The sequence below is a fragment of the Lonchura striata genome, chromosome 9 (genome assembly GCF_046129695.1).
Source record: "Lonchura striata isolate bLonStr1 chromosome 9, bLonStr1.mat, whole genome shotgun sequence".
Lineage (NCBI taxonomy): Eukaryota > Metazoa > Chordata > Aves > Passeriformes > Estrildidae > Lonchura > Lonchura striata.
In genome coordinates, this window is record NC_134611.1 from 16,162,373 (window position 1) to 16,188,437 (window position 26,065).

The 26,065-nt window shown below is 38.8% G+C and overlaps 1 protein-coding gene across 2 annotated transcripts in view; it reads right to left on the bottom strand.

Annotated features, from left to right (window-relative positions):
- Positions 1–9,072: 9,072 nt before the first annotated feature.
- ADGRL4 (adhesion G protein-coupled receptor L4) overlaps positions 9,073–26,065 on the bottom strand; it is a 72,218-nt gene continuing 55,225 nt past the window's right edge. For both annotated transcript variants that reach the window (XM_021527336.2, XM_021527315.2), the window contains 3 exons: positions 12,953–13,044; positions 11,201–11,369; positions 9,073–10,767 (listed from right to left, as the gene is read on the bottom strand). In XM_021527336.2, the coding sequence (XP_021383011.2) occupies positions 10,705–10,767; positions 11,201–11,369; positions 12,953–13,044 (324 nt within the window). In that variant the 3' untranslated portion in view covers positions 9,073–10,704. The remainder of the gene's footprint in view (positions 10,768–11,200; positions 11,370–12,952; positions 13,045–26,065) is intronic.

Here is a 26,065-nt window from a genome sequence, read left to right on the forward strand (position 1 = left end):
GCAGTGATAAATGAGGAGATGGGGGTGGGGTAGGGAAAGTTTTGGAAGGAGCTGTCAGAGCACAGGCTTCCACCTACTGTCTCAGGAACTTCCAAAAGGAGAGACACTTGGGGCCCTCTTGGGCCCATGATTTCTTGCTTCAGCAGCTGAGATTTGTCAGGAAAGCACACCCCTTCCATGCTGAGCAGCAGTTGATGGGCAGGTTTCTGGCAAACACTCCCAAAAAGTCAGATTTGGATTTGAACCTTACAGGAGCTGGAGCACATGCTACCTGGACCCACTGCTCTCAGTTACGAGGCACTTAGGATAAGTGGATCAGTGTCACCACTGCAGTTTGCTATGAATCAAGTGTAAAAAACAACCCTGGCTCTGTTGTTATGCAACAGGAAGTAGGCTACCTCTCCCAGAAATACTAATCTAGCACACAATAATAGCAATTGCCTTTCTAATCACATCTCTCTTAAAAGGACTTGCTATTCCAGTATTCCTCTTTTTCTAAACTAGTTTGTATATATGAGAAAAAAATACAACATATCAGATACCACACCACCCTGAAAAACATCACTCTGGACTGAGCATGTTGACCATATGACCCTTTCCAGCCTCAACCACGTTCAGTGAGGAGGAAACACAGAGGCGGAATCCACAGCAAGTGACAAGGGAAAAGTGAAACTCACTTTGCAGTTGCTTTATGGTGGGCAACTTGTGAGCTGCTGCCCACAAAGTGATGAGGCACCTCAAATCACTGCAACCAGCATGGCACTTTCACCTCTGATGGACCTCTGTCTCCCTGTAAGGACCAGCTCCTAGATCTGCACCTCTGCTCTGTCAGCCTGGAAACTGGCTCTGAAACCCAGCTCTTCAAACTGGCAGTATTTCCACAAATGGTGACCTACTGATTACACCCACACTTTGGTGCTTATGTGTCTTATTTTTTTTTAAATTATTATCCGAAGTGGTTTAGTAACTCCATCATAGATTTCAGTGGGGTGCTTTGGATTAGGAGACTGGTTTGAAAATTTTGACCCAAGTATATGGGTTATTACCAGGCAACATCAATTCACTCAAGAGGATCAGTTAAAAGCAGCTTGCAGTGCAGCAGTTCATGCTACCTCTGTCCTACAGGGATGAAAAGTACTTTGGTTTCCTGTTTGTTGATTGGGTGCTTTCTCCAGTGCTCGAGTCAGTCAAAGGAACAAAAAAAAATTAACAGAGCTTTATAGAAATATTACATTCTTTCTTGGAGTGGAGGCAAAACAAACAGAAGTTTAAAGTAAACAATCTCTACCAGCAGATCTTTTCCCCTTTTATTGCATGAATTACAATGCCCTTCAGCCAGCAGAAGGCAGAGAAAGTTCTGCCAGGAAAAAGAGTTATTTGAAAAAGTTTACTTTAAACTTTTGTTTGCTTTGCTGAACACACACACACATAAAAAAAAAAAAAAAGAAAAAAGAAGAGAGAACCTTTCTTTTTCCACTTTAGTGCTAGGTAGAAAGAAAATGGATTTATCTTTATCGACTGGTATGTGATTGGCAGAAGTAAAGGCAAGTTTCCTTATAGTCATGCCTCTGTGCTCAACCATGACCTGGAAGAACATTGTGAGAGATAAAGCAGGACTGTCCTGTTCAACAAGGACATGCAGAGTAGTGGAAAAACAAAATAGGAGTATCTCTGATCATTCCACTGATATAAATAAGCACAAAGCTACGACAGCCCAATTTTATTCTAATATAACTTCTCAATGAATCTTTTTCTTCTAAATCTCTGTCCCTTTTGTAATGAGGACAAAAATTGCTGTTTTCATTCTCACTCTTGTAAATCTGGAGTAACTGGGAAAGATAAAAAAGCTCTTTGTTGGCTAGGACAAAAATTCTGACTAAAAAGTAAAGTGTTCTCAAAACAAAAACTATCACCTTTTGTGAAAAATGTTCCCATTTCTGATCGGTTCTAATGTTTTCATTTGAAACAGACTTCTTGATCAGAAGTTAATAAAAGTATGTTGTGAAATAGAGCATTTTATAAAATGTATAACAAAAATAGGTGGTTTCGTGAAGATTTTATAATAGAATAAGAAAAAGAGACAAAGGAAGATAAAAGGAGAATTCTAGCAACGTATAAGCAGAGGGGGATAAAGCTGAATAGCAGTTGGATTAGTGCAGCATGAGTTTGTTTTTAAAGCACATCCCTTTTCTGCACTTCCACCCTCTCCTGTTTGCCCCACAACCCTGACCTTGTTCCTCCCCATTTCAAAAGAGCCGTCCCTTCTTATTTCCCTTCTGACCTGCATTCCTCACTGCTGGCTGTAGTGTGGTGATAAAGGCACCAGCAAACCCAGCCAGCTTGCCTAAGATCAGAAGATACGGAGGGTGATGTTAGCAAATTAACTGACTGGTATAAAACAAAGGGGGAAAAAAAGTCGTCAGGAAGCTGAGAACTTTTGAACCCATTTAAACAAATACGTGGCAGAGGAGCAGGCTTGTCTTTTACAGGAATAGCGTCTGCAAGAGCCAAGCCAGAGCTTGGAAACCACAATCAGATGCAGCCTGAGAGCAGCTCCTGGTAGGGGAGCAAAGCTGTTTGAGAAAGGGGAGTTCCTGCTTGCAGAGGGTGGGACACAAAGGGAAGCTCCTCGCTGCCCTTTCTGCCCTTGCAGACCTGGGCTCAGCCCCTCCACTCTGCAGCACCTGCAGAGAGACAGCCAAGCCTCTGAACACTCCCCTGTGACTGTGTGTTCAAGGGCCTGGGTGGCAAAGAAAGCATGCTGTACTGAAAATGATTGCAGTTAAGGCTTTGAGGTACTCAGAGACTCATTTATTTAGTACTATTAACTGGTTTTCCTGCTTCTCCACCAGCACTATGAGGGTTAATACCTTCCTCCTGGGCTGGCCTCCAGAGATACTGCTCTCTGAGGCTCCAGCTGGCTTTCAGAAATCTCCAAAGTTTTGCTGCCCTCATTAGGGACAGATGTTGGATTTACAATTTGAAATGTAGTGTCCCTAAAGTAAAGAATTGTGAAATCCCAGGAACCCACAGAATCGCTCTTAAACTGTGCCAGTGGTACAGATCACAGAAAACATGTCCTCATATAATGCTGAACACAAGGCTTTATTACCAAGAACATCACTTTCCTTCTCCCCCTCCACTTTGTCACAGAATTCCAGTGCAGCTTTCCCTGGGTGCCTCCTGCCTGCCTTTTGCTGCTCCCCCAGAGCCCCACAGCAGTGGAGTCTTGCTGTGCTGGGCACACTGGGACTGGGCCTGGCAGCACCACGTCCCAAACTCATCCCACACGGCTCCCACATCTGCTGACAGCACAGGCACAGCTGCCTGCCCCAGCTGGAGCTGCGTGCTGGTTCTGTACTGGAACCTGCTCTCCTATTCCAATACATTTATTACAACCAGCACCTAAAATAACCTGACCCAGAACGCACCTCAGCTACTGCTTTTGTCATCAAAATGGACAGAATTTTTCATCACCTCCATTCAGCATACTTGAGAGCCGCCTCTGGAGCATGCCTTTGTCACAAATTCTCTTCCTCTCTTCCTGATATAGAAAGGGGGGACCTGAAACGTGGCTGTGCTCCTGGAGAGGACATTTGCTTTGTCGAGCAGCCTGTATCACTCCTATGCAGAACTTGACAGATAAAGCCTCTGAGGTCAGCCTGCATGTCACCACACACAGCCCTTCCCCAGCAGCTCTTGGGCAGGGAAGAGACTTGGTACAAGTGCCACTTGTACCATCCCCATTAGCATTGCTTTGATTTTGGTCTGGGGAGAAGGCCTAAAATGACACAAAACATGGGATGATTTCCCTATGGGCTTGAAGTAGATTGTATATAGTAGAGAGAATCTAATTTTTTGGTCATTCAAGTAGTTAAGATAACACTGACCACTTGAAAGGATAGGTTACTTTAAAACATGGTTTTATGTAACTATTGTACACTATGCATGACCAGAGAGCACATTTCTGTTCATCCTTCTCTGCACAGACATACAACGTATGCAGAGAAAATATCTCTGAAATGGATGCAGCCTAAGGTTGCCAGATTCAGAAGGATGCTACTAATTTATAGCTTATAGCATCTTTCTGAAGAACACAATAGTTTTAAAGGAATAAAAAACAACTAAACAAGACCATTCAAGCCATGCAACAGGCTCACATGGTTTTATGAAAGCTGTGCAGAACCACAGGGTCTGTCCCTTCTCTCTTACTGTAAACTTTTTCCTGATCTTCCTGCAAGATTATGCTGTCTGATTCATTAATGCGTAATATTTTTAGTCTAGAAATTTTGCACACAAATAATTAATTAAAAAGATAACATACAGGATGTAATTGGGAGTTGCTTCAAGGATCAGGTGATTTTTTTCACTTTTGTTTAGCTTCAGGGAAGACATTCTTACAAAATTACCATTTAATGCTGCTCTCCTTTTCCCAATAATTCATAATCTGTTTGTGTTGCTACCATACTCTGAGCCTCCTTTGAGTGCTACCACCTCCGCTTTCCCAGCACTAGTCCCTTTTCCTTTTGGCAAATAGAGTTATTCAGGTAGGGAACCATGAGGTTCTCTAGATGATAACTCTCAACTATCTATTTTGTAGTAAAATTTATTAATTTATCTTTCCCCCCCACTTTGAAAATGTTACATATTAGGGTAAGGACACACTCATGCCTTTGTTTTGCTGCTCACCAAGTATCACTGTTTATACCTTTGTTTCCCTGTAGCAGCACTGGTATCCCTTACTGAGTCCAAAGCCAAATGCTTCTCTCCAGCCGCCTCAGCTGTGCTGGGGGCTTAGGCTGGGGGCTGGAAGGGAGCTGCAGGTCAGCTGAGGCAGCTGGGTGCACCACAGAGTGGGGGTCTCTGGGGGCTGTGTCCTCACCAGTCCCTGCCAGGGAAGGGTGGACACCTGGTCCTTCCCCATCCATTTACAGAGGGAGTAAATGCAATAATGATCTGAGAACGAGGAATCAAACCCCAAAGTCTTCAGGAGCTGTATTATAGGTATTAAGTGTCAATCATAATGAAGGCAACGCTTGACAATCATATGAAGACAGAGCTGAGCATGAGAAGGGGGATTATCCTTCAGCAGGACATGCACTGTAATTTCAGTGAGGATATACTTTACTGTTTTCTGCTTCAATGCGACCCACCTGCCAGAGAGGAGTACAGGCTGCCTCTCCCTGAGCTGGCAGCTACACTAAATGGGTTACAGCTGCTACTCACTTCATTTAGGGTCTAACCCCTTGGGGACAGAAGTCATGACTTGCACCCAGGATTTTGATGAGTCCTAGTTGGCTATTTGCAATTGGTTTTTCTGCAGCTCTCTTACACAGCATGGAGCATATTTTCAGCTTAAGAAGTGTGACCTGATCTTTCATCTTGAGCATAAATGAGCTCATACTAACATGGCTAAGGTGGGCATCTGTAAGTGGTGGGAAAAAACCCACATATGTTAAGTGATAGGGACAAAATCAAAAATGGCTGAGGAGTGGTAATCAAAACAACTTGAAGTTCACTTAAAAATAAAAAAAGAAAAGGCTTATAAACATCATGGAATGAAAAACAGCTAAATTAATTCCACTACTGATAATGAGCAGGAAGCCCAGTGCTTGGGATCATGAGTTTATGCAAATCTGTTATTACTGCAAATTGGCATCCTAAGACCCTGATCATACAACACTTGCACATATGCTTAACTTTATGCACATGAGCAGCCTCATTAACGCCAAAGACTTAGTCGTGCATAAAAACTGAGCAAATACATGAGTGTTTGTAAGATTGGGATTTAAACACAAGGGATAGAAAACAAATTTACTGTATCATCAACAATTATTTCTGAAACCCAGCAGAAGCCAAGGTGATGCCAGAAGTCTGCATAGTGCAGAAGCATTCGAAGAGAGAGAGGAATGGGATTTTGAAGATTGTAGCTTTTAACTCAATCCATTAGACCAAATAATGGTGAGCCAGACACAGGAGGAAAACATCCCTGCCCAGATTAAAATATCACTGATTTTAACAAAGTAAACTGGATTGTCTCTTAAAAACTTAGTTTTAAAACTTATTTATTATAAAGAAGAACAGTTTATAATCAACTTGGATTTGACTAAATTAACACAGCCTCACAAAAGTCTTACAAAATTAATTTAAATGGTGTTGGGTTTATGTGGATACAGAGCTGACTGCAGCATTTATATAAATAGTTACAATAAATACAAAGGCTTACATTGGAGGGAGGTGCTTATTGCACTGCAGTGAAGGCTGATGGTCAGTCTTGGAGCTAGTTTTAATTAGAATATTCAGCAATGCTTCAGGAAACAGAGGAGCTTCCCCTGTGTTTGAAGAAGATACACATTTTCCTTGGGGAATCCAGAGGAGTAAATACAATAAAATATGAGCACTTACCAGCAAGGCAAGAAAAAAAAAAAATAAGGAGCTGCAAAACAACATCTGTAGAAGTAAAGTTTCTGCCAAATTTAAAGCGATAGTTCTGGAAAAGGAATTCTGGGAATAATGTAACCCTGTATTGGGAATAATGTAACCCTGTATTGGGAAGATGTAAAATAAGGCCTCTTCAAAACATAATTGTTATTATAAAAAGAATCAGTAATAATTTATGTTTCATGATAATTTCACTGTGCTTTTTAGGTATTTTTTTGTTCCACTTGGGAAAAGAGTACACTCTCAAAAGTCAGTTTTACTGTTACTTCTTGGTGTGTATGGAATTTTTTTCATACTTTCTGTTCTCCTGACCCAGTAGGACTGCTGCTGTCAATATTGCTGTGTCACAATAAAGCTGATGGAATTACTGTATTTCATATTAGTCACATCTTGCCACGTGTTTTGAAGCAGTTCCAGGGCCTCCAGGTTTCGTGTGTGGCCATGGACCTGACTCCTGGCAAAGTCTGGATGTGTCAAGGGCTCTGGGTTGTGCACAAGGTTTGTTCAGGAGCATTGTCATGGAGATGCAGAGTCTGAGGACAGCAGTCCTGTCCTCCTGTGGCTGCAGCTCCATGGACAGGCTGCCCGCAGCCACGGCCGTGGGGCTGAGCTGGCAGGGGCCAGGCAGCTTGTGAAAGTGCTTCAGCACATCTGCACTTGCCACTTTGGTTGTTTTTAAATGGAATATCAGTGCATTGATGATCAGCTGTTTTCATGTCTGCATTCATCTTGAAGGCATAATTTTATATAAAAATTGGATGGGGATGGCTTTGGTGAGGCTGCACTGTCGCTTCTGTCTCAGCACAGCACTCAGCACTGAATGTGTGAGAACCAAGGGAAAAGAGAAACACAGGCTGGAGGAAGCTGCTGGCCACTGGCCCTCCTCCTACCACCTCTTTTCCCAGAGGAAAGTTTTAACTTTCTTAATGGGTTTTGACCTTTTTGTCTAATCTATACAGAATTCAAAGAAGGAGGTAGGGCTTTTCCTGGGGTTAATTGGCACATGGCAGGAGTGTGGTTATGAAGTATTATGGTAAAGATATAAAAAGTGAAATTATTGATGAGGAAAGTGATGATGTAAGTGTAGCAGCTGGAGGAATCAGCCCTGAAAATACTTGCTCTGATTCACATAATCATGTGCAGCATTGCTTTATATGGGTGATCAACAAGGTGCTCAAGTTCTGGCTTCAGAGCATCCCCATGCTCTGAGCTGAAGGTCTGTGACAATTGGGGAGTGGAGAAAAGTCTGAAATAAATTTGCACAGAATTTATCTTGTTTTAAATGACTACCTGCTTCATTCCAATAGGTAAAGAGCAAAGAAGATCTGTTAGCACAACTCCAGAAGACTGAACCTCCCAACAGGTATGGTGATAATATTGCAGTTTCTTTAAAATAGTATTCTAATTCTGTGAGGAAATATTTATTTCAGAATAGATGAGACTTCACCTTATTTATTGTATTTTGAAACACACCTTGAAATGCAAGAGTGAACACAAATTTCTGTTTGGTTTAATGGAAAAAATTTCTTCATCAAGCATTTACTTTCAGAGTGAACCTTAATATTTTACTTTTTATATGTCTGATCAATCAATGATTTTTTTACTTTTTTATTTTCCTGTTGGCCCCACTGGACATGTCACACACCTCTAAAAAGTGTTTAGTCTTAAAAAGTGTTGAAAAATACTTAGTTTTCAGACCAGTCAGCTAGTTGATCTGATAAATAGATTACATTAATTTACTTTTGTAAAAACAGTTTGCATAGCACTTGGGTGCAGGTTTGCATAACGAAATTGTAACTAATGCCTGATTATTATTTTTCTGATTTGATACCATAGACTAATAGAATAATCCAGGCTGGAGGGTCATCTCATCCACCTTCCTGCTCAGAGCAGGGTCAGGTTAAGATCAGATTGCTGGGAATTTTATGCAGTCTTAAAAACCTCTAAAGATTTTAACAGAACAATATGTATGAACTCTCTGGGCAATCCTCTCCAAACCTTGACTGTCCTCATGGTGAAAAGGATTTTCCTCATGTCTTGTTGAAACCTCTCTTGTTTTCAATGTATGTCCAATCTCAGTCCTTCTCTCTCTGCTGGGTTGGGGTTCATGTAACTAAGGGCTGTGACAAACAAACTTTTAATTGCTTGTCAGTACATCTGCATGTCCTGGGAAGTTGCAATGTCCTTCAGGGTCGGAGGCAAGAAATTGAAAAAAATTTATCTGTTCTTTATGTGCTATATAAGAAGATGAAAACTCATCCTTGTATGCAAGGAAAACAATTTCAATGAAGATCTGACCCAGAGACAGGAGAGCAGTTTTCCTGTAAAAGATGTTCTTTCATTACAAAGACTATTGTAAGCTAAACACTTATGATATATTTTCTTTCCAAGGAACTTTTTCAATCTCCCTGAGCATGCTGAAGTCATTATATAGTTACTAGAGATGCTTTGTCCAGATCAGCTTACTATAGGTTACAGTTCTGCAGGAGATTAAAAATGATGGGCTGCTAGATATCCTTCTAAAAATACTCTTTTAAGTAATATGTATCTGCATTTCCCAACCTTAGAAGAACATATACAACAGCAAAGGAAATACAGCAAATAATTGAGGGCAAATGATATGTAACAATGTGAACTTTTACCGCTGTATTTATTTAAATGAATGGAAATGTCAAAATGTGAAAGCAAAGCACTCCAGTTTATTCACATATTTTACATTCAAAGAACCAGGAGATTTCTTTAGTATTTTTTTGAAAAATAGACTACTCTTTTTTCAAAAAACTAGACACAGGCATGGAACATACTTAATGAAGCCTATCATTGAAGTGCATACAATGAAAACCTTGTGTATAAGGAAAAAAGATAAAAACCAAAGTTACCATTACTAAAAAAAAGATTTCCTTTAATATAAATAAAATACAGACTAGTGCTTTATTTTAACAGACAACACAATAGTGGGATTTATTAACAACTACATATTTACAGTGCCTCATTGGCAAAAATATTGTGCTTCATCTGAGATCCTAGACACTTCCTGAGAAGGCAATGTGGGCAGGAAATTGCTCAGCACTTCACATAATTTGGGTGCTAAAAGGGTGAAGTTAAAGCATACTTTTCAAATAAGTCAGATGCCATAGGTGGAATGGTTGTTGCATTGTGTTTATGCTCTGATCTGCCAAACTTGCACCTCGGTACTCCCTTTGATTTTAGTAGTTCTAGACATACTCCTGAGGTTAAGTGCAGGATTGATTCAAACCCAGGAGCCTCAGAGGAAGACAGCTGCTTGGCTCAAAGATGCTATAGAAAACTGCTCTACTTGGAATTTTACACGGTACAGAGCCACATTACCTTGAATTTAAATCCGTGTTCTTCTGCCTAGGTGATTTCTACCACTTTAATTTGATCCTACAAAGTCTGGATTCCAACTATCTGTGAAGTGACAAACCTGTGAAAGCATCTTCTTCCCACAGCCTCCAAAATCATAGTGCCAGTTAAGCAGATCTCAGTCTTTTTGGCAATTAAATAAAACAAGAACCAGATCTTTTTCAAAGTATTCACAAAATAATCTTTCAGTTATAAAATGACTGTCCCACCATTCTTGTATCAGATCTGACCTCAGCTCTTTAGATCTAAACAGTTCTTTAGAAGTTATAAAAATAAAGGATTGATTAATATACAAATATTTCAGAGTGATAAGAGAATAATATTAAACAAATTCCTTTTTTAATCTACTTTAAATTAAAAGAAATGTTTTCAAAAGTCTAGCCTGAACCAGATCTTTATCTATTGACTCTTTAATGGAACCCATTCGCTGCAGATGGTCACATACAACTTAATGTATGAAGTTCTATACTACAAAAGGATGGTGAACATGTTTCCATGAGCAAAGCACTTCATAAAATCTGCTGTGCTGGTTGGTTTTTGATATCTTGCTTTCAAGAACTGCAGATATTTTTAATTTTAGAAACAAAACCTCAGTCATGAAGTCTTGAGGTTCTTTAGAAATTTGTTTCTTTCCCTTGTCTTTATGAATATTTGTTTTGCAATGATCCAGTTTCTTTTGTATACTGTTAGTATACAGAATAATACAGATGTTCTGCATGAATGCACATGTATGTACAAAACCAGTAATTCAGTTAAGAGATATGCTTGCTCACTGGGTCATTTCATACTTTCACAATACCATATTTTGCAGTAATATCCATAACAACACCATGTAGGTTTCTTCTTCTGCTGAGATGCTTTTGGATGTTTTCCTTCCCTTTATCTCAAGCAGCCAAAACAGCAAGGAACATTTTTGAACAATCTATAATACTCCTCCTGAATCTGAAATAAAAATATTGAATTCCATTAAGAAATAAGTTTATTAATAGGTCTATATGTCTTTGAACTCATTTTGTACTGCTCCTGTCACTAGATGTTTTAGGGTGGGGCTGACATTTACTTTAGGACAGACTACTGAAGAAAGTAATATCCCAGGGTAGTGTGAGTGAATCTTGCTGCTAATTGAAAAGACTGGAAGTTTTATTGCACGTATTGTATTATTTCATCAGGTTAATGACATTGTAACCAGTTTTACAGTTAAAAAGCCCAATTTTCCTATGTTTCATACTTCAGTTTTAAAATTGGAGAAAATAATGTGAGAAGGTAAAAGCCAGACAGAGGTTCTGCCTCCACTGAAAGCAGAAGTTGAGCTGGACACCCGGCCAGTGAAGGGACATGAGACTGAGTCACTTCCCACAGGGGGTAGGATACTTACCTTTCTAGACAACACACAAAGAAATATGAAGATAAACATCCCCTGGAATGCATTGAAGATTGTAAAAAGATAGGCAGTAACCACAGATCCCTGGACCACATGGAGGACCCCAAAAATCCAGGTAGCCCCAAGGAGGAAGAGGAGAGCAAGGGCACCACGAGCACAGGATCTAGAGAGGAAGAAAACATTGTGAACAACACACAGGCACATGCTACTTGCCTTTTCCTCCACTTTGTGTGGTGAATGCTGCCTTGGAAATTTTTTCACAACTGCGAGGGCCTGAGAAATGCAAGTGCAGGGGCTGCTCTTCAGGGTGTGCTGTAGCACTGCAGCATGAACAAAGTCACATAATCACTTTGGAAGAGCAAAGGAGTAAAACTGGAGGGCCTCAAAACACTGGCTTCTTTAATCTTCAGATATGTTTTCTCTGGTGTACTGCAGCACCATATGATTTGATTTAAATCTACTGTTAGTGTAATTCCCCAAGGAAAAACATATGTCTGTTATGAAGCATTCCCCCACTTTTCTTCCTCCCCCCTATTTTCCTCAAAAAAAAAACCAAACCCAGAAAAATGTTCAGTATGCTCTTAGGTCAGTGCATGTGCATGACATCAAAGGATTCCCAGGCTGCCTCTCAGGTTCATTGCAGAGGACGGTGCCAGTTGTAAAACCAGACTCTTTATAAAATTGTCTCTTAAAAAAACAAAACAAAACAAAACAACCAAAAAAAAAAAAAAAAAGAATAAATTGTTTTTAGAGCACAAGTACTCTCAAATAGTTCCTGGGTCAGCATATTGGTGCCTTAAAATTTTAGGAACTGATTGGCTACAATTTTTTTTCCAAGATGCTGTAGAGCCCTGCTCACAGACTTGTGCAAATTACAGCATGTTGTCTTGGAAATGAAGCCACTGATTACTTTCTTATTCATTCTCAGCTCAGTCATTGCAGGACTTCCTTTGAACAGCAGACATTTTTAGCACTGCTCCCCTGAAAATGAGTAATTTTCAACTTCATTAGAAACAGGTCACCACATGAAGCTATGAAAGGTGAGGAATAAGAGAAAGTAATCAATCAAACAATTGCTAAATCCTAACTATAAATCTAGTGCAATGCATTGAAACTGCAGGAGTGTTCCTAAGCAACACAAACAGTAAGTTGTTTTCAATGTTCCCTGTAGTACACTTCAGCTTTTCCTGCACAAATGGTTTTCAAGGTCTCTATAAATCAGTTTTAAAGAGAGTGAGTTGATGGAAAAATCATAGCAGCATGCAAAGTAAAGAATCCACTCCATCCCCCCAGTGCCACAGAAGCATAATGTCCTACTGCAGACTTCTCCCAGGTAACAAGAATGCCTCCAATCTCTTATCACTTGTTACTTCAAGGCAAATATTTTGGTCCCATTTCAGGTACAGATTTGAATTCTGTTTTGCCTTCCATAGAGGCTGTGGAAAATACTTGAGAAAAAAGGACAATTACTTCTTAAACTTTGCCATCAGCCTTTACCCTCTGGTTGAAATGGGTCACTTGTTTTCTTTGTGCATCTTTCACACACACCCTACCATACAAGGTATGGTTCAGTGGGAATAATTGCAAAATGTACGTCCAAATATGTATAAGGGTAATAACAGAAAAAAAATATTTCTTTTTCTACAGATCTCAGGATGTTAAACTGTTACTGTTGAATACTCATTTTCATCTCTGTCTGTATTTAAACCTACGGAGGGTAGAAATTGTACTGAATGGCAAACTTACCTTATATTTTCATAACAACTGACTTCTGGCTTTAACATTGCAGTGTGTCGAAATACTTTATAAATAATCACTCCAAAAGCCAACAAATTAACCTGGGGGGAGTGAAGAAAAAAACTTTTAGTTCAAACCACGATACCTTTGAATGCCAGTAACTCTTAAACACTTAAATGAAACAAGTCAGATAAAATTTTTGTGTATCTGAGATCTACAGAAGCCCAATCCAGGAGGGGAAAAAACCCACCCTGTTCTGATTCACTTCTATTAAAAAAATATGAGCCCTGAAATAATTATTGATAAAACAGGGACGTAACCCTACCTTATCTCAACAGTATCACCACCAACAGTCTGCAAATGTTTATTGATTTTATTGGCAAATCTCTTCGATTTTCTGCTGAGATTATTTTTCCTAAGTAGAAATGGAAAGGAAGGGAAATGGAAAAGAAAACAAAAAGGAAAAAGAAAAGGAAAAGGAAAAGGAAAACTGAGAAACTCCCAAAAAACCCTCTACCCTACGGATTTTCTATTGTACTGTATCATATTGATCCCAAAATATGTGTGTCTTTTGTTGCTAAATAACATTAATAGCATTATACATTTTTAGGTCTTTGGGGTGTGAAAACTTTCGAGTGACAGGAAAATGTTAGAGGCTTACACAAATAATGAAAAGCTTTTACTGAAAGGCTTCTTGCATTATATCTTCTATGTCTTTTTCATAGATTAATAGTTTTGGTATTTTTTCCTTGATTTTTTTTACAATGGCATCTCTTGATTTGAGTTTGAAACAAAGAAAATAACTAAAATAAACAAGTTTGCAAATGATGCTCAGTTGTGATTCTGATCCTCTCTTGGCTTGGATAGGCTTCACTGATCTTTCAGTTAAATTTATACTGCATTCCTTTAAAAATGTGGATGGTTTCCTTCTTACTTTGCATCATTTAACATCAAAATATATTTAAAATATTAGCAAATGAACCAAATTTTAGCTATGTGTCATTCAGGTACTATTTGTAAATCCTTGGTTGCAATCCCTTTGTCAGTTCCTGTGGGCTTCAGGCTGTAGATTGAATAGAATTAATGCCTTCCACAAGTTGTTTCTCCAGAAAGACTGTATGGTTTTCCCCCTGCTTCTTTTTCTTAAAAAAAAACCCAAACCAAACCAAAAACCCAACTCAAACTAAAGTCTCTGCATTAACAACCAAAAAGCTGTTGGAGCACAGCACCACTTGAAAAGGAATCACTTTTATTTGTTAAGACTCATAAGGTATGTCCTTAGAACATTTTTCTTATGTCAAGGGGGAAGTATCTGATATTAAAGCAGTCTCTGCTTTAATTAGCTGCATGCTTATAGTTTAATGCAGCATAATATATTTACAATTTGATAAGACAGGAGATACAGCTGATGAGCAGTTTAGGGAATTAATCTTTCATTGAATACCTTGTACTAGTGCTCATCATGAGCTATTCTGAAGCTCCTTATATTTAGAATTGTAATCTGTGATATCTCCTAAACCAGCAATATTTCAAAGTTAATTATGAGTCAGTCAGAAGTTGTGGATAATTATATGCAGACTTACTTTTTTCCTTATATTTTTTGGTGAATAATATATCAAATAACTTCATGCATACACTGTAATCTGCATAACCCACCTAATGTACTTATTAATTTGAAAAAGGTAGCGGGAAATGTGATCAAAGTACCAGAAGTATGGAGAACACACTGCAACTTCTTTAGAAACTGCCAGAAATAGGTTCTGTGAGAAGTTCCATGGGCCAGCCCCCCTTTCTCACAAAACCAGCTGCAGAACTGGCAAGGCTTTGCTGAGCAAGGATGGGGCGGGCAGCAGGCTCCATTTCTCCTTGTCCCAGTGGGGCTGCTTTGCACAAATGCTATTTGCACTGTCCGTTTCACAGGATAATAGGATTTGGCCTTCTGCATTAAAGTAATACCCATTAGCTATGATCTTTTCATTCACCAAGCCATTCTAATGGGAATAATCTGTATGTATCAGGGGAACAGGAGAGGTTAACACCAGCTTCTTGGAGTCAGCTGCCAGAACACAATTATTGTACAATATGTCTCAGGTAGCCTCACAGGAGGTAATGTTACAGGGTAATGAGGGTGAACTTAACTTCTGAAACACCCGCTCGTTTCCAAGATTTATTAAAGTCTTAAGTTGGTCTTTGCCCCATTTTTAAACACTCCATTAATAAAAAAATTCTATAGCAAAGTGAAAGCTTACAGACTGGCTTTACACAATGCTTCAACCTAAGCTAGAAACCTCTGGAACTTCATTTTGTCCTTTGACGGGGGATGAAATGGATAACAACAAGGTTATAGTAACTACCCTGTGACACAGAAATGAAGCAAAACACGAGGGAAAACAATAGCATGTACTCATGGGCAAATTCAGGAGAAAAAAAAAAAACTACCTAATGTAAACAATGTGTCAAGTGTGGCCTTTGGAGAAAACTGGTAATCCAAAAGATATCCCAAAAGGTATCCTAAACTTAATGCATCCTGCTTCAACCTGATACTCTGCATGTTCTTTGCTATGAACATACCAATGGCCTCGACTATTTCTGGGAAATGTAAAATAAAAAGCTCATATTGGATGGCAGGACTGAGTATGAACACTAATAAGTTGAACTTATTAGGACTAAACAGGAAACAGAATTGATATCCCCAAAGAGCTATATGTGTTCCAACAAAAGGAATGAGAATCAAATCACTTCAAATGCCTAGCCAAAGATACAAGCACTTAAGACATTTGAATTTGTGTCTAAAACTGAGTTTCAAACAAGCAGAAATTGAGGTAGTAGGCTGTAAAAGTAATTTAAATATAGATGTACACAAGAATTCTTGGGTCCTCAAATTTTCCGTCTGGGGCAGAGGGGCTTCTGGATGAGAGACACTGAAACATCTAAAAAGTTTCAATTGCTCCTTGCAGCCAAATCTTGTTTTATACTTACTTTGGTTGCAATCATGTGTTTTCATTTTTGTAATTAAACCACAGTCTTAAGATCTTGTTGAATAAACCTTCAATGATACTATAATTAAGACTGCCTTAAGGTGACAGGCCAGGTGAATGAGGAGGAGATGGCAAACATAAGGCACGCTGTCCCCGGAGAGGGAGCAGGCTGGAGCAGAGCAGGATGTGCAGGCAGCTGTGACACCGAGCTCAGGACAGGCTCTCACAGGGCCAGCCTGGGGACGAGTTACCTGAATAATGAGCACAGTTAGGCTGCAGCTTGGGGCAAACCCAGAGCGAGAGGTGCTGCAGCACGGCCACAGTTTTATCGAGTGAATAACGATGTCACAGAGTGACACGGCGAGTTCTGGTGCCTTTGTTTTCAGTGCTATTACATGGCTGAGCAGTCAGAGAAACTGCTGCGTGTCCTGAGAGGGGCTTCTCGGCAGGTCTAATAGACTAGAGGGGAATTGCATTGATTCCAAGCCCTGAACTGAATATTTTTTTTGTATTTTATTTATTTAACAAACCACCCCAGACTGCTATTGGGCAAACAGTGCACTAAGTCCTTATCATTTTACAAAGAAAACCTCTGACTTTTTCCCTACCAGAGCAATTCTCTGAAGTGCTGAGCATCCTCAGCCCTGCCTCCTCTGCAATTCAGTGGGAATCATGTTTCACTCATCATTGCTCAGGTGCACTACAGGACTAATTTTAATAATTAATCTATTCCTTTTTTTTTTTTTTTTTAAGTGGTTAATCAAAGTCAAGGACTGATACAGAAAAAGCCTCCACTCACAGCACCTTCGGGGAATCAAGTCTCCCTAAAGGTATTTGTAAAAGTATTTTTAGCCTTCTTAAATTCTAGAGATGTTGTGGTATATTTATGAACAAATGAAATGTTTAAAATATATTTGTGTGAAATAGACAATGAACAAGATAAATTATTAGAATGCCCATGAAATCAGAATTCTGTAGATATGGTCAACTACATTTATGTAACTGTATAACACTGGGTAATCTCTAAGGAGACACAAACCTGCATGAACTGGGTTGTATTGTACATCCAAGATTGAGTTTAAAGGAAGGATGGTAAGTGTTATATCTCTCTCTGGGACATCACATACAAAAAGGGTCAGAAGGATTTAGGGTTTTGGAGTGACTTCTGGCCCCATTAAGCTAATATGCAGAATGCCAGTTAAATAGTAAAACTCCTATAACCACCAGCATTGCCAAGGCTTTATCACTACACACCACAGAGAACTGAATGTCCCAAGACATTCAGAGGCAACAGTGGCCACTGCTGCAGGTTTTAGCACTTGGATGTGTCATAGATGCATACTGTGGTAAAGAGCAGGACAGTGACATTTTCCTGCAGCTGTTTTGGGGATTTCCATGTTGCAGTTCCCAAATTCAGAACTGTGACTTTGGTGGGTTAGGCCCAGCAGGCACACAAGGAAGAGTTCAGAGCAATTTGGAGTTGTACAGCTCCTTGGACCAGATCTGACACACAGCATTGATCTGGATAATGTTCTCTTATAGGAGACAAAAAGCAATTTAGAATTCAAAGAAATTTCCTGGTGCTCTCCTAATGATCTGGTCAACTATAAGGAGGCTTTGCCGAAGGAACTAGCCTGGGAAGCTCTGTTTAATCAATCATATGTATTTTAGAATAGGATGGGAAAAGCAGTGTTTAGAGTTAACCTACCTCCACCTACATCTAGGAATGGCTCTGAAAATCTGCTTGCAGATTAGCATCCCTCCCTCTGTCTCCCTACTACCTGGGCAGGTGCTTCTGCAAGGAAGAAAAGCTGGGCACGGACAGAGCAAGGTGCTGCTCTGGCTGCCACTCCTATCAGGTCTGGGACTGCCCCAGCAGAGAGCACTGAGGAACAATCTCATCTATTGACTAAGCAAATTACCAACTTCTCTGTGGATTGCTAGTATTTTAGAAACTAAGTAATAATATAAAAACGAGCATGTAGGTCCTAAAATCCTAAACATTCCAGGCTGCTGGAGTTCTGCTAATAGCACATTGCCTAGCAACAGCTATATTTAAAATAGGTCCTTAATTCCACTCTGAAATGTACATATTTTACATACTGAAAGAGTATTGTAGTATTCTGTCCTCAAGTAAATATGATGTTAGTGCTTCAAACTACACAAAACTCTCTCTATATAGATACAGAATGGTAGTTATTGTTAGTTGAACACGGAATAGTATGAACGACACAAGATTTAATAAAACTTGCAAATAAAAATATTTGCACTCATGTTGAAGAGCTGTAATTTCTTTCATAATTAATTACAATTAAATTGTAAGACTCTGAGTGAAGTGATCTATCATAATTTTGCACCATCAAGGTAGCTGAAAGCTGTCAAATGTGACAACTAAGACTTTTTTTTTCCTTCTTCCCCCTCTTCCTTTTTTAAAGCAAGACAAAGCGCACTTGAAAGCTCAGAGGGGAATGGTCTGTCTTTCGTGGTGGTAGCTCAGCCAGCACCTGGACTTCTGGTGAAATTAAATGGATCAGGACAGGACATTCAAAAATTTTTTGTCCAATACTTTTTTTCCTTGAAAAATGTCAGTTCATTAGCACTAAAAGACATTTACTGTTTTAGACTGTGTTTTCACCAGGAAACGATTCTTGACTAGGATAGCTTTTCTGAATAAAACCAGAAAGGACACTCCTGAACAATGAAAATCCCTGTGGACAGCACATTTATACAGAATGTTGGAGACATGGGGCACAATTTTCTGTTTTACTTAATATTCAGACTAGGCTATGACCCTTGGTTTCTCCAACTCTGTATAGTTATTCACTGCTACTGCTGGATCTATTCCATGCCCTATAAATAATTAAATATTCACTGGAGCAGGAAGACCTGGATTTCCCTTACCCCTCAGTTCTTCATCCAGGATTATCTAAAGACAGTTTTGTTTTTTAAACACTGCTGCAATTGTTTAATATGAGGCTGACGTTTTGAGAATATTACCAATACACGTTATTTATAGAATGAAAAAGGAATTAGTAATTTCATGTAGGATATCTTTGTGTAAAGAGATACACCCCAGCCTTTCAAAAGTTATTAAAACATTTCAAATACCAGCCTTTAAAGGCTCTCTAGTGTTACAAAGAAGAGAAGGTATAAGAAAGAGGCAGCTAATTCTAAAGACTCAGACATACTAGCTCTGATTCAGTCTGAGCACTTTACATTCAAACTTCAAAAATGAAACCCCCAAATCATTCCCTTTTCCTTTCTTAGTCTCTGTCTCAATAATTGATGAAACCATCTATATGCTGATGTCAGATCTCACAAAAAAGAATGAGAAAATTTCTCCTGCTGCTCTCTTAGGCATATACTTGAATTTTTTACATATATCATATTGAATTTGGCTCTTTCAAAAAATGTCTGAAGTTCAGAGCAGCTGTATCTATATCAGTCTGTACAATGACCCTCATTAAGAGTATTTGAATTAATGAGCTTGTGATGGTCTGAGTTCTGCCAGAGAGAGCAATACATTTCTGCCTTTCTGGCTGGATGGCAAATGGCTGGGTAAAACGACAACGTTCAGTGGGTCATCATTATTTCAGTCAGGAGAGAATGGAATTAAGTTATTAACAATGCAACCATTTAAGCTTCAAAATGAAAATGTATGCTATATTAATTGCATGAAATTGGACACAAGCTGGCAGTCAAACAGTCAGGGTTTGTCTCCTGACTGATTTATCTCATTACCATGTCCCCAGTGAATATATCTTTGCGAATGCTTTAAGTATACAACAGCAGTCTTATCTGCGAGTAGGAAATGGAACAATACCATTAATGAACCCCCTTTAGGCTGTATTTTTTGGGAAATATTTTCAATTATTCAGGGGTAGAATTTTATGCTTCTAAGCTTTTAATGATTTCACTTGTTTTTAAAGTTAAAACATAGCCAAATGAGTTTATTACAAATCCTGACATGGGAAAAAAAAAGTTCACATAGGAATGGTTTTTATTTATGAATACTTCAAAGTTTTTTTTTTACATACTTCAAGCTATAGATTTAGACTCAATTGTTTCCTTTATATTTTTAGAACACTTAAAAGAAGATGCAAATAAATAAATAAATGTGATTTCCATGCTTTTCATCAGGGTAAACAGCTTTGCAGACTTGTGGATTCAATGTTATTTCTTACTGGATTGCAAAACCAAACACATTATTTACCATCAGCTCTGCAGCCAAGGGCAGGAGGGATGAACCAACAGAGCTGTATCTGACCTTAGCCATAAATGTTACCCCAGTTAGATCCAGTGGTAGGACTGGGGTCTATTTTGCTCACAGTGTAAATAATTCCTAGGTTTACTCTTCTTTTCCAAGAATCTTTTGAGATGTATTTTCTTGTGAGTTGGGAATGACATAAATCAGACTGTTTAATGAACTGGTTCAAGGTGCATCAAAAAGTTCAGACTACACATTGCTCCTATCCTATGGTTTCCTTCCATACATGGAAAACTTTCTTAGGCTGCATCTGGAGCCTCATGCAGGAGCCCTGCAGGAGTTTTACACAGCAAAGAGAAGTGACATAGTTGTATATCATCTTTTAGCACAACTAGCTTCAGTCACTAGATGAGCTAACAGGAAGGAGAAAGTATCAGGACCATGACTGAGATGTGAAGTCTGAGAACAAGCTATATTTTCCATTTTGGAGGTGTGAATATTTGGCAGAAATGTATCCATACCTTCCACAATTTGCCAAATCCTCAAGAGGATTGGCCTTTTGTTTTTTCAGAACTATCTATGATTCTGCTGTGGACATGGTCACAAAATCCCATGGTGTGATTTATTCAAAACCACAAAAACTTCGTTTAGTGTCCAAGTGAGATTTCCAAGCACAGCATTCCTGTGCAATTACTATTGTGAATTTAAATTTGTCTGTCTGAATGCCTGTCAGGGATGAGTCAAAGGGGCAGTAGAATAGTGGAAGAAAACCTGATTCAAGTGAGATGTCATGTGGATGAAGTTATTATGTAACTGCAAAGAAAGTCCAAAAGACATCATCAAGCAAACCTATGGTGTCCTTTCAGTGAACAATTTAGGGTAAGCATATATCTTTATAGTAACTGTGCTTAGAAGAAGGCATATAACAGAACCACCAAGAAGATATTAAACAATTAAAAATCACTAAAATACAAAACAACAAGCCCAACCTATTTCAGCCAGTTGTATGGCTTTCTTGAAAAAAATATCCACAAAAGCTGATTATTCATGGATCCATTAAAAGAGTGGGCACAGTGTATCTTTCTAGAACCGAAGGAGGATGTGTGAGACATTAATCTGCTCTGAGCTGTGGAATATCTCAGGAAATCTGCAGCCAGCTGGCACATGCAGGTGCTCTTTTCCTTTCCCTTGACATCCACCTGTGCTCCCTCCCCTGCTGTGTCTGCTTGGCTCATTCTGGGTGACAGAGGACACACTTCAGTTTTGAGTCTAGTGTCCTTCCAGTGACTGCAAGGGAGAACTTAATACACTTTTTTCTTACAGAACTACTAAGTCGATTTTTAAAAAAACCAAACACTTTGGAACATCCTTCAAGGACCCTTCAGCCTTATGTGATGACTTTGTTACTATGCAATAACATAGGAACAAGTACTTTTTCTAATTACATTACTCTGAATAATGGGCACACCCTCTTTTTTCTAAGTATTTAGGGACAATGGAATTGGGGCTTTAATGGCAAAGAGAAAAAAAATAAAACCTTGAGTCATGTGAAATATCTAGTCTTGCTGAAAAATTGTATCTATTGGGTTTGTCAATATGGGAGCTGTGTCTTGGAGATTGAAGCTGATCCTGTCCACTGAACAGGGCAAGTATTTTCTGACTCAGTTATTATTTAGCACAGCAGGTATTGTTGCTGAACAGCACTGTGGTTTAAACTAATCTGTTTCAAGCAAAGTTGCAGGCTTGGTCTTTAATGCCACTATATAATTAATTCTCTCCACTTTATCCACAATGGCATAAGAAATGCCATGGAGACACCTTTAAATGAAGCCACTGAGAGGCTAATGAAAAGGGGACTACTACTCTTTAAAAAAGAATAATAAAGGCATTGCTAGTCCCAGTAGGAATTCATTTCCACTAAAAAGGCAGACTGAGAAATAACAGTAGATATAAAAAAAATGTTCAAAACTGCTATTTTCTGAAAAAATACAGTAAATGGTAGAGTATATATTTCACATCTATCTAAGAAACTTAACTAAGCATTTATCACCAAAAAAAACCCATAGAATTTTTCAGAGCATAAATATTCACTGAAAAAATGTAAGATGGTGCCATGTTTTGTCATGGTGGAAGTCAGAGGTCAAACAACATTTTTGATAATAGTTCTTAGAATATCAAGAAATATCAGGAATACTGATTGTGCAATGTTTCACTGAAGAACAGGGATAATAAGGTGAGGAAGCCCAAAGAGGCAGTGGACTTGATGACATCACTGTGATGTGACTCACCTCAGAGGGACTGCTTCTTTTTGCTTTCTATTTTTAAATGATAACAATGGTCTTTCGGACCATGTTCTTTATTGAAGCTTGTGAAAATTTCATATCTGAGATTCTTTGAATATTTATTTTTATAAGAAAGATGTTAAGTTTGAATAGTCTAGATTAAGTACATGAAATTTGTGGGTATATGAGAAAACAGCACAGTAATGGATTTGCCAAGAATTTTTCCGCATTGATTGCAGCAGTATTACTAATCTTGAATCAACCTAAATGTACAGAACTGAATAAGTATTAGAGCTGTCCGTCAGGATTTGATAAATGCACTAATACATTAATTTTACCTTTTTTTGTTGAATAAATTATTTGAAAAATAATGGTAAAATTCATCAAATAAATTATCTGATGAATGTATTTTTTAAGTAATCGACTAGCTCTAATGAATATGTAGGCAGTTCCTTAATGAAAAGCATTACTCTGCTGCTAGCCTGCTTTCATCACTCATATGTCACTTTTTTGCATTTTGCAACTGCAACCTGTATATTTTATTAATTTACCCATTCATTTATACAAGAAAGGTTCAAACCAGTATGGTTAATCAATCACTGAAGTTCTTAGAATAGTTTTGCTTTACAGTTGATTATTCATTACATTTATTAAAAAAGAACTTGGATTTTCTGTGGACACCACTCCCAAGAATTATTCTTGGCGTGTACGTTCTAAGTCAAGTGCACAGGAATGCTCTGAAAATTGCAGGGTTCATGTATAAGCCATTTTTATAGTTGTAAACACTACAATTACCAATTATTTCAAGAAACTGGAACTTGAAGACAAGCCAGACACCTTCAAAATCCCTAAAAACACTCATTAGATGAGTAAAACAAGGAATAGCATGCAGGAGCTACCTCCCTCACTGCACACCACTGGGATGTTTGGATAAAAGCCACAGAGAGGATTATTTGGATGATGTTCAATTCTGGAAATGTTCCAACCTCAAAGAGGAAGTCTGTATTTTTTTTATTACAGAGGTGATCTCAACAAATGATGGTGATAGATTTATACTGTCAAATGGCAAATTGTACCTATTAATGTTACAACACGTCACACTTCTGAGTCCTGGTTCCTCACAGAGGTGTGCCAATTTATTGTGGCAGTGACAGTAGGTACAACAGTCAAGTCTGCATGACTTTGTCGATACTGTAAAGGTACAAATCATGAATTCATGGGTGACTTTGAACTTGCTGCATAAAGCTCAGCTGAACAGATTTGATGGGAGAACATTGTGGGAGACAGGTATATTAGAAGGGTTGGCTAGAGCTGTACTTGGAATAGCAGTGATTCTTTTCCAAATTTTCCTTTGAGTGTCTCATAGACTTTCATAAGTACAGTGTTAATAGCCCTTGGCCAACCCTTCCAGACATCATTTCTACTCTCAAATGGATAACGAATATATAGCTGAACCTCAAAATAGGTACAAGTGGAAGAACTTATGCTATGTCTATAGAGTTTAAAAGATTAAGTTTCCAAACCCACCAAGGGTGCAGAATAAAGCTCTTACATAGGTCTACTCCCACTCAAAAAGCTATGATGCCAGAGGTGGGGAAAGTCATGTTGAAATCCTCCAAAATGGGAAGGAGTTTGTTGTTGACAGATATTACATGCTAATCAAAACTGCAGCCACGTCACCCTGGCGACAAATAGTAATTTCCATTCTGCACACTTATAACAGGGAGATTTTTACTGGAAGAGTGTATTACAATAGAAAAAAAAGTCTTCTAGGACTTCTTTTTATTCTCTGTTACTACCCCCCCCTCCCCGCCCCTTTTTCATACCTTGTGTCTCTGGGGTTTATATTTGTCTCTGCCTCAATCAGTCTTTGGCTGCCATGTGTGTGAATGTTTGTCCCTTAAAGCTTGAGATAAACTCACGTTTCTATTAAAAAGTTTAAATACTTGTTATAAATAATTTCTCCATACTTGTATGCTTTGATCTAATCTACTGCATAGTTTTAGTTAAAATGGTTGTGGTTCTAAAGATTACAAATATTAGGAGGAAGGAATAAGTTGTAGAAATTATCTTCAGTTTGCAGCTTGTTTTCTAAAGGTTTAAAATGCTCTTTCTTTGCTAAGTCCATCTAAAGAGTTTCTGACCAACTGCTTTTCATGTACAGTCACCAATCTAATAATAATAGTAATTTTAGATGGGATCAATAAGGCCATTGCTTTGCACTTAAGACTTCTAATAGAACCTTAGTATTAATAAGCAAACACCTTCAGAAGCAGTGTTTCTGCTTAGGCAATCAGAGGAGAACTTAATTTGTACTCCTGATAAACACTTGAGCTCTCTATGCTTCATTATTACAACAGATTACAGCCCAAGGACATGTTTGAAACAAGGTGCCCTGAGACAGCAAACCCATTGGTACAGGGGTGGTTCTGTTCATCATTTACGCGCTGTCTCAGAAGCACATTACAGTGTAATCCAAACCACAGATCTCCTGGGCCCCACTCACAGAAATGGAAACCAGCATTTGGGTACATGGCATTTGTCCTGACAATGATTTTAATGTTTTTGTGCAAGAATTTTGTGGTGAGTAGCCCTCCAGAGAATTGGTATCCATGGTCTCCCAACTATCTTGGAAAACCTGAAAATGCAATACTATTAGTAGCTGAAGCTCATGATTAAAGGTAAACTTGAAGCTGCCAGGTTTTTCAGCTTTCAATATGATGGTTGCAGTGCCCTATTTGGTTATCCCAGAACAAAAGTGCTATTTTCTTGTCAGAGGTCTTAATTAATATTTTTTTCTTCTTTCTCGTTAATTAGCTGTGGGCAGAATGAAAATATTAGGAAAAGATTGGCTCCTGTAATTAAAAGGACTGCCTGAACGGCACTATGGAAAGAGTTGAATCTCTTGTCATGTTGAAGCCCATGCAGTGTTCTCAGCAGGAAGGCTGGACAATGGAAACAGAATTACTACCAGCAACGTGCTTTCCACGAAGACATCTGACACCAGCTTCATCTTCTAGTGTCAGTGCCTATTTTCATTGGGTTTTCCATATTTTCCTTTAATACCTGGACAGAGCATGAGCAAAATACCCGGGTCCCTGCACTTTTAGAAAATATCCCTCTTGCAGTTCAGGCTTCATTTTGCTATCACTCCATCAAAACAAGCTGTCAAAACCCTCAAAAAAACCCTGGAGCAGCTGAAGCACCTTGCTGAAAGCAGATTGCCTCTTCCCCCGTGGTCTACTAGCACATTGTTAAGAGACAATAAATGAAAGTGTGTGAATACTGTGAAAACAAGTTAGCACAAAATACTTGTATAACACACAAAAAGTAGCTGAACAACCACAGGGCTCCTTGCTGTTCAGCTACGGGTTTTTTCATGGCTTCACTTAGGCAAAGGAGTGAGATAAAAAGAAACTGTCTGGCTGCTCTCCTCATACATAGGAGGGCTGCACTGGCATACAGGCCTGGATCAATTTCTAGCACCTCCCTTTCCCCTTTTAATTTGCAGGGATTGCTGGAAGATCTGGAGTGCTCAAAGAATGTCTACAGGCCTTGGAGTCCAGCTTGCAGGATTTGCTTCTGCAGGCAGCCAGATTTACAGCAAAGCCACTGCAGACCTGCTCTGTCTCTGTGCTGTGTACCTGAGATCCCC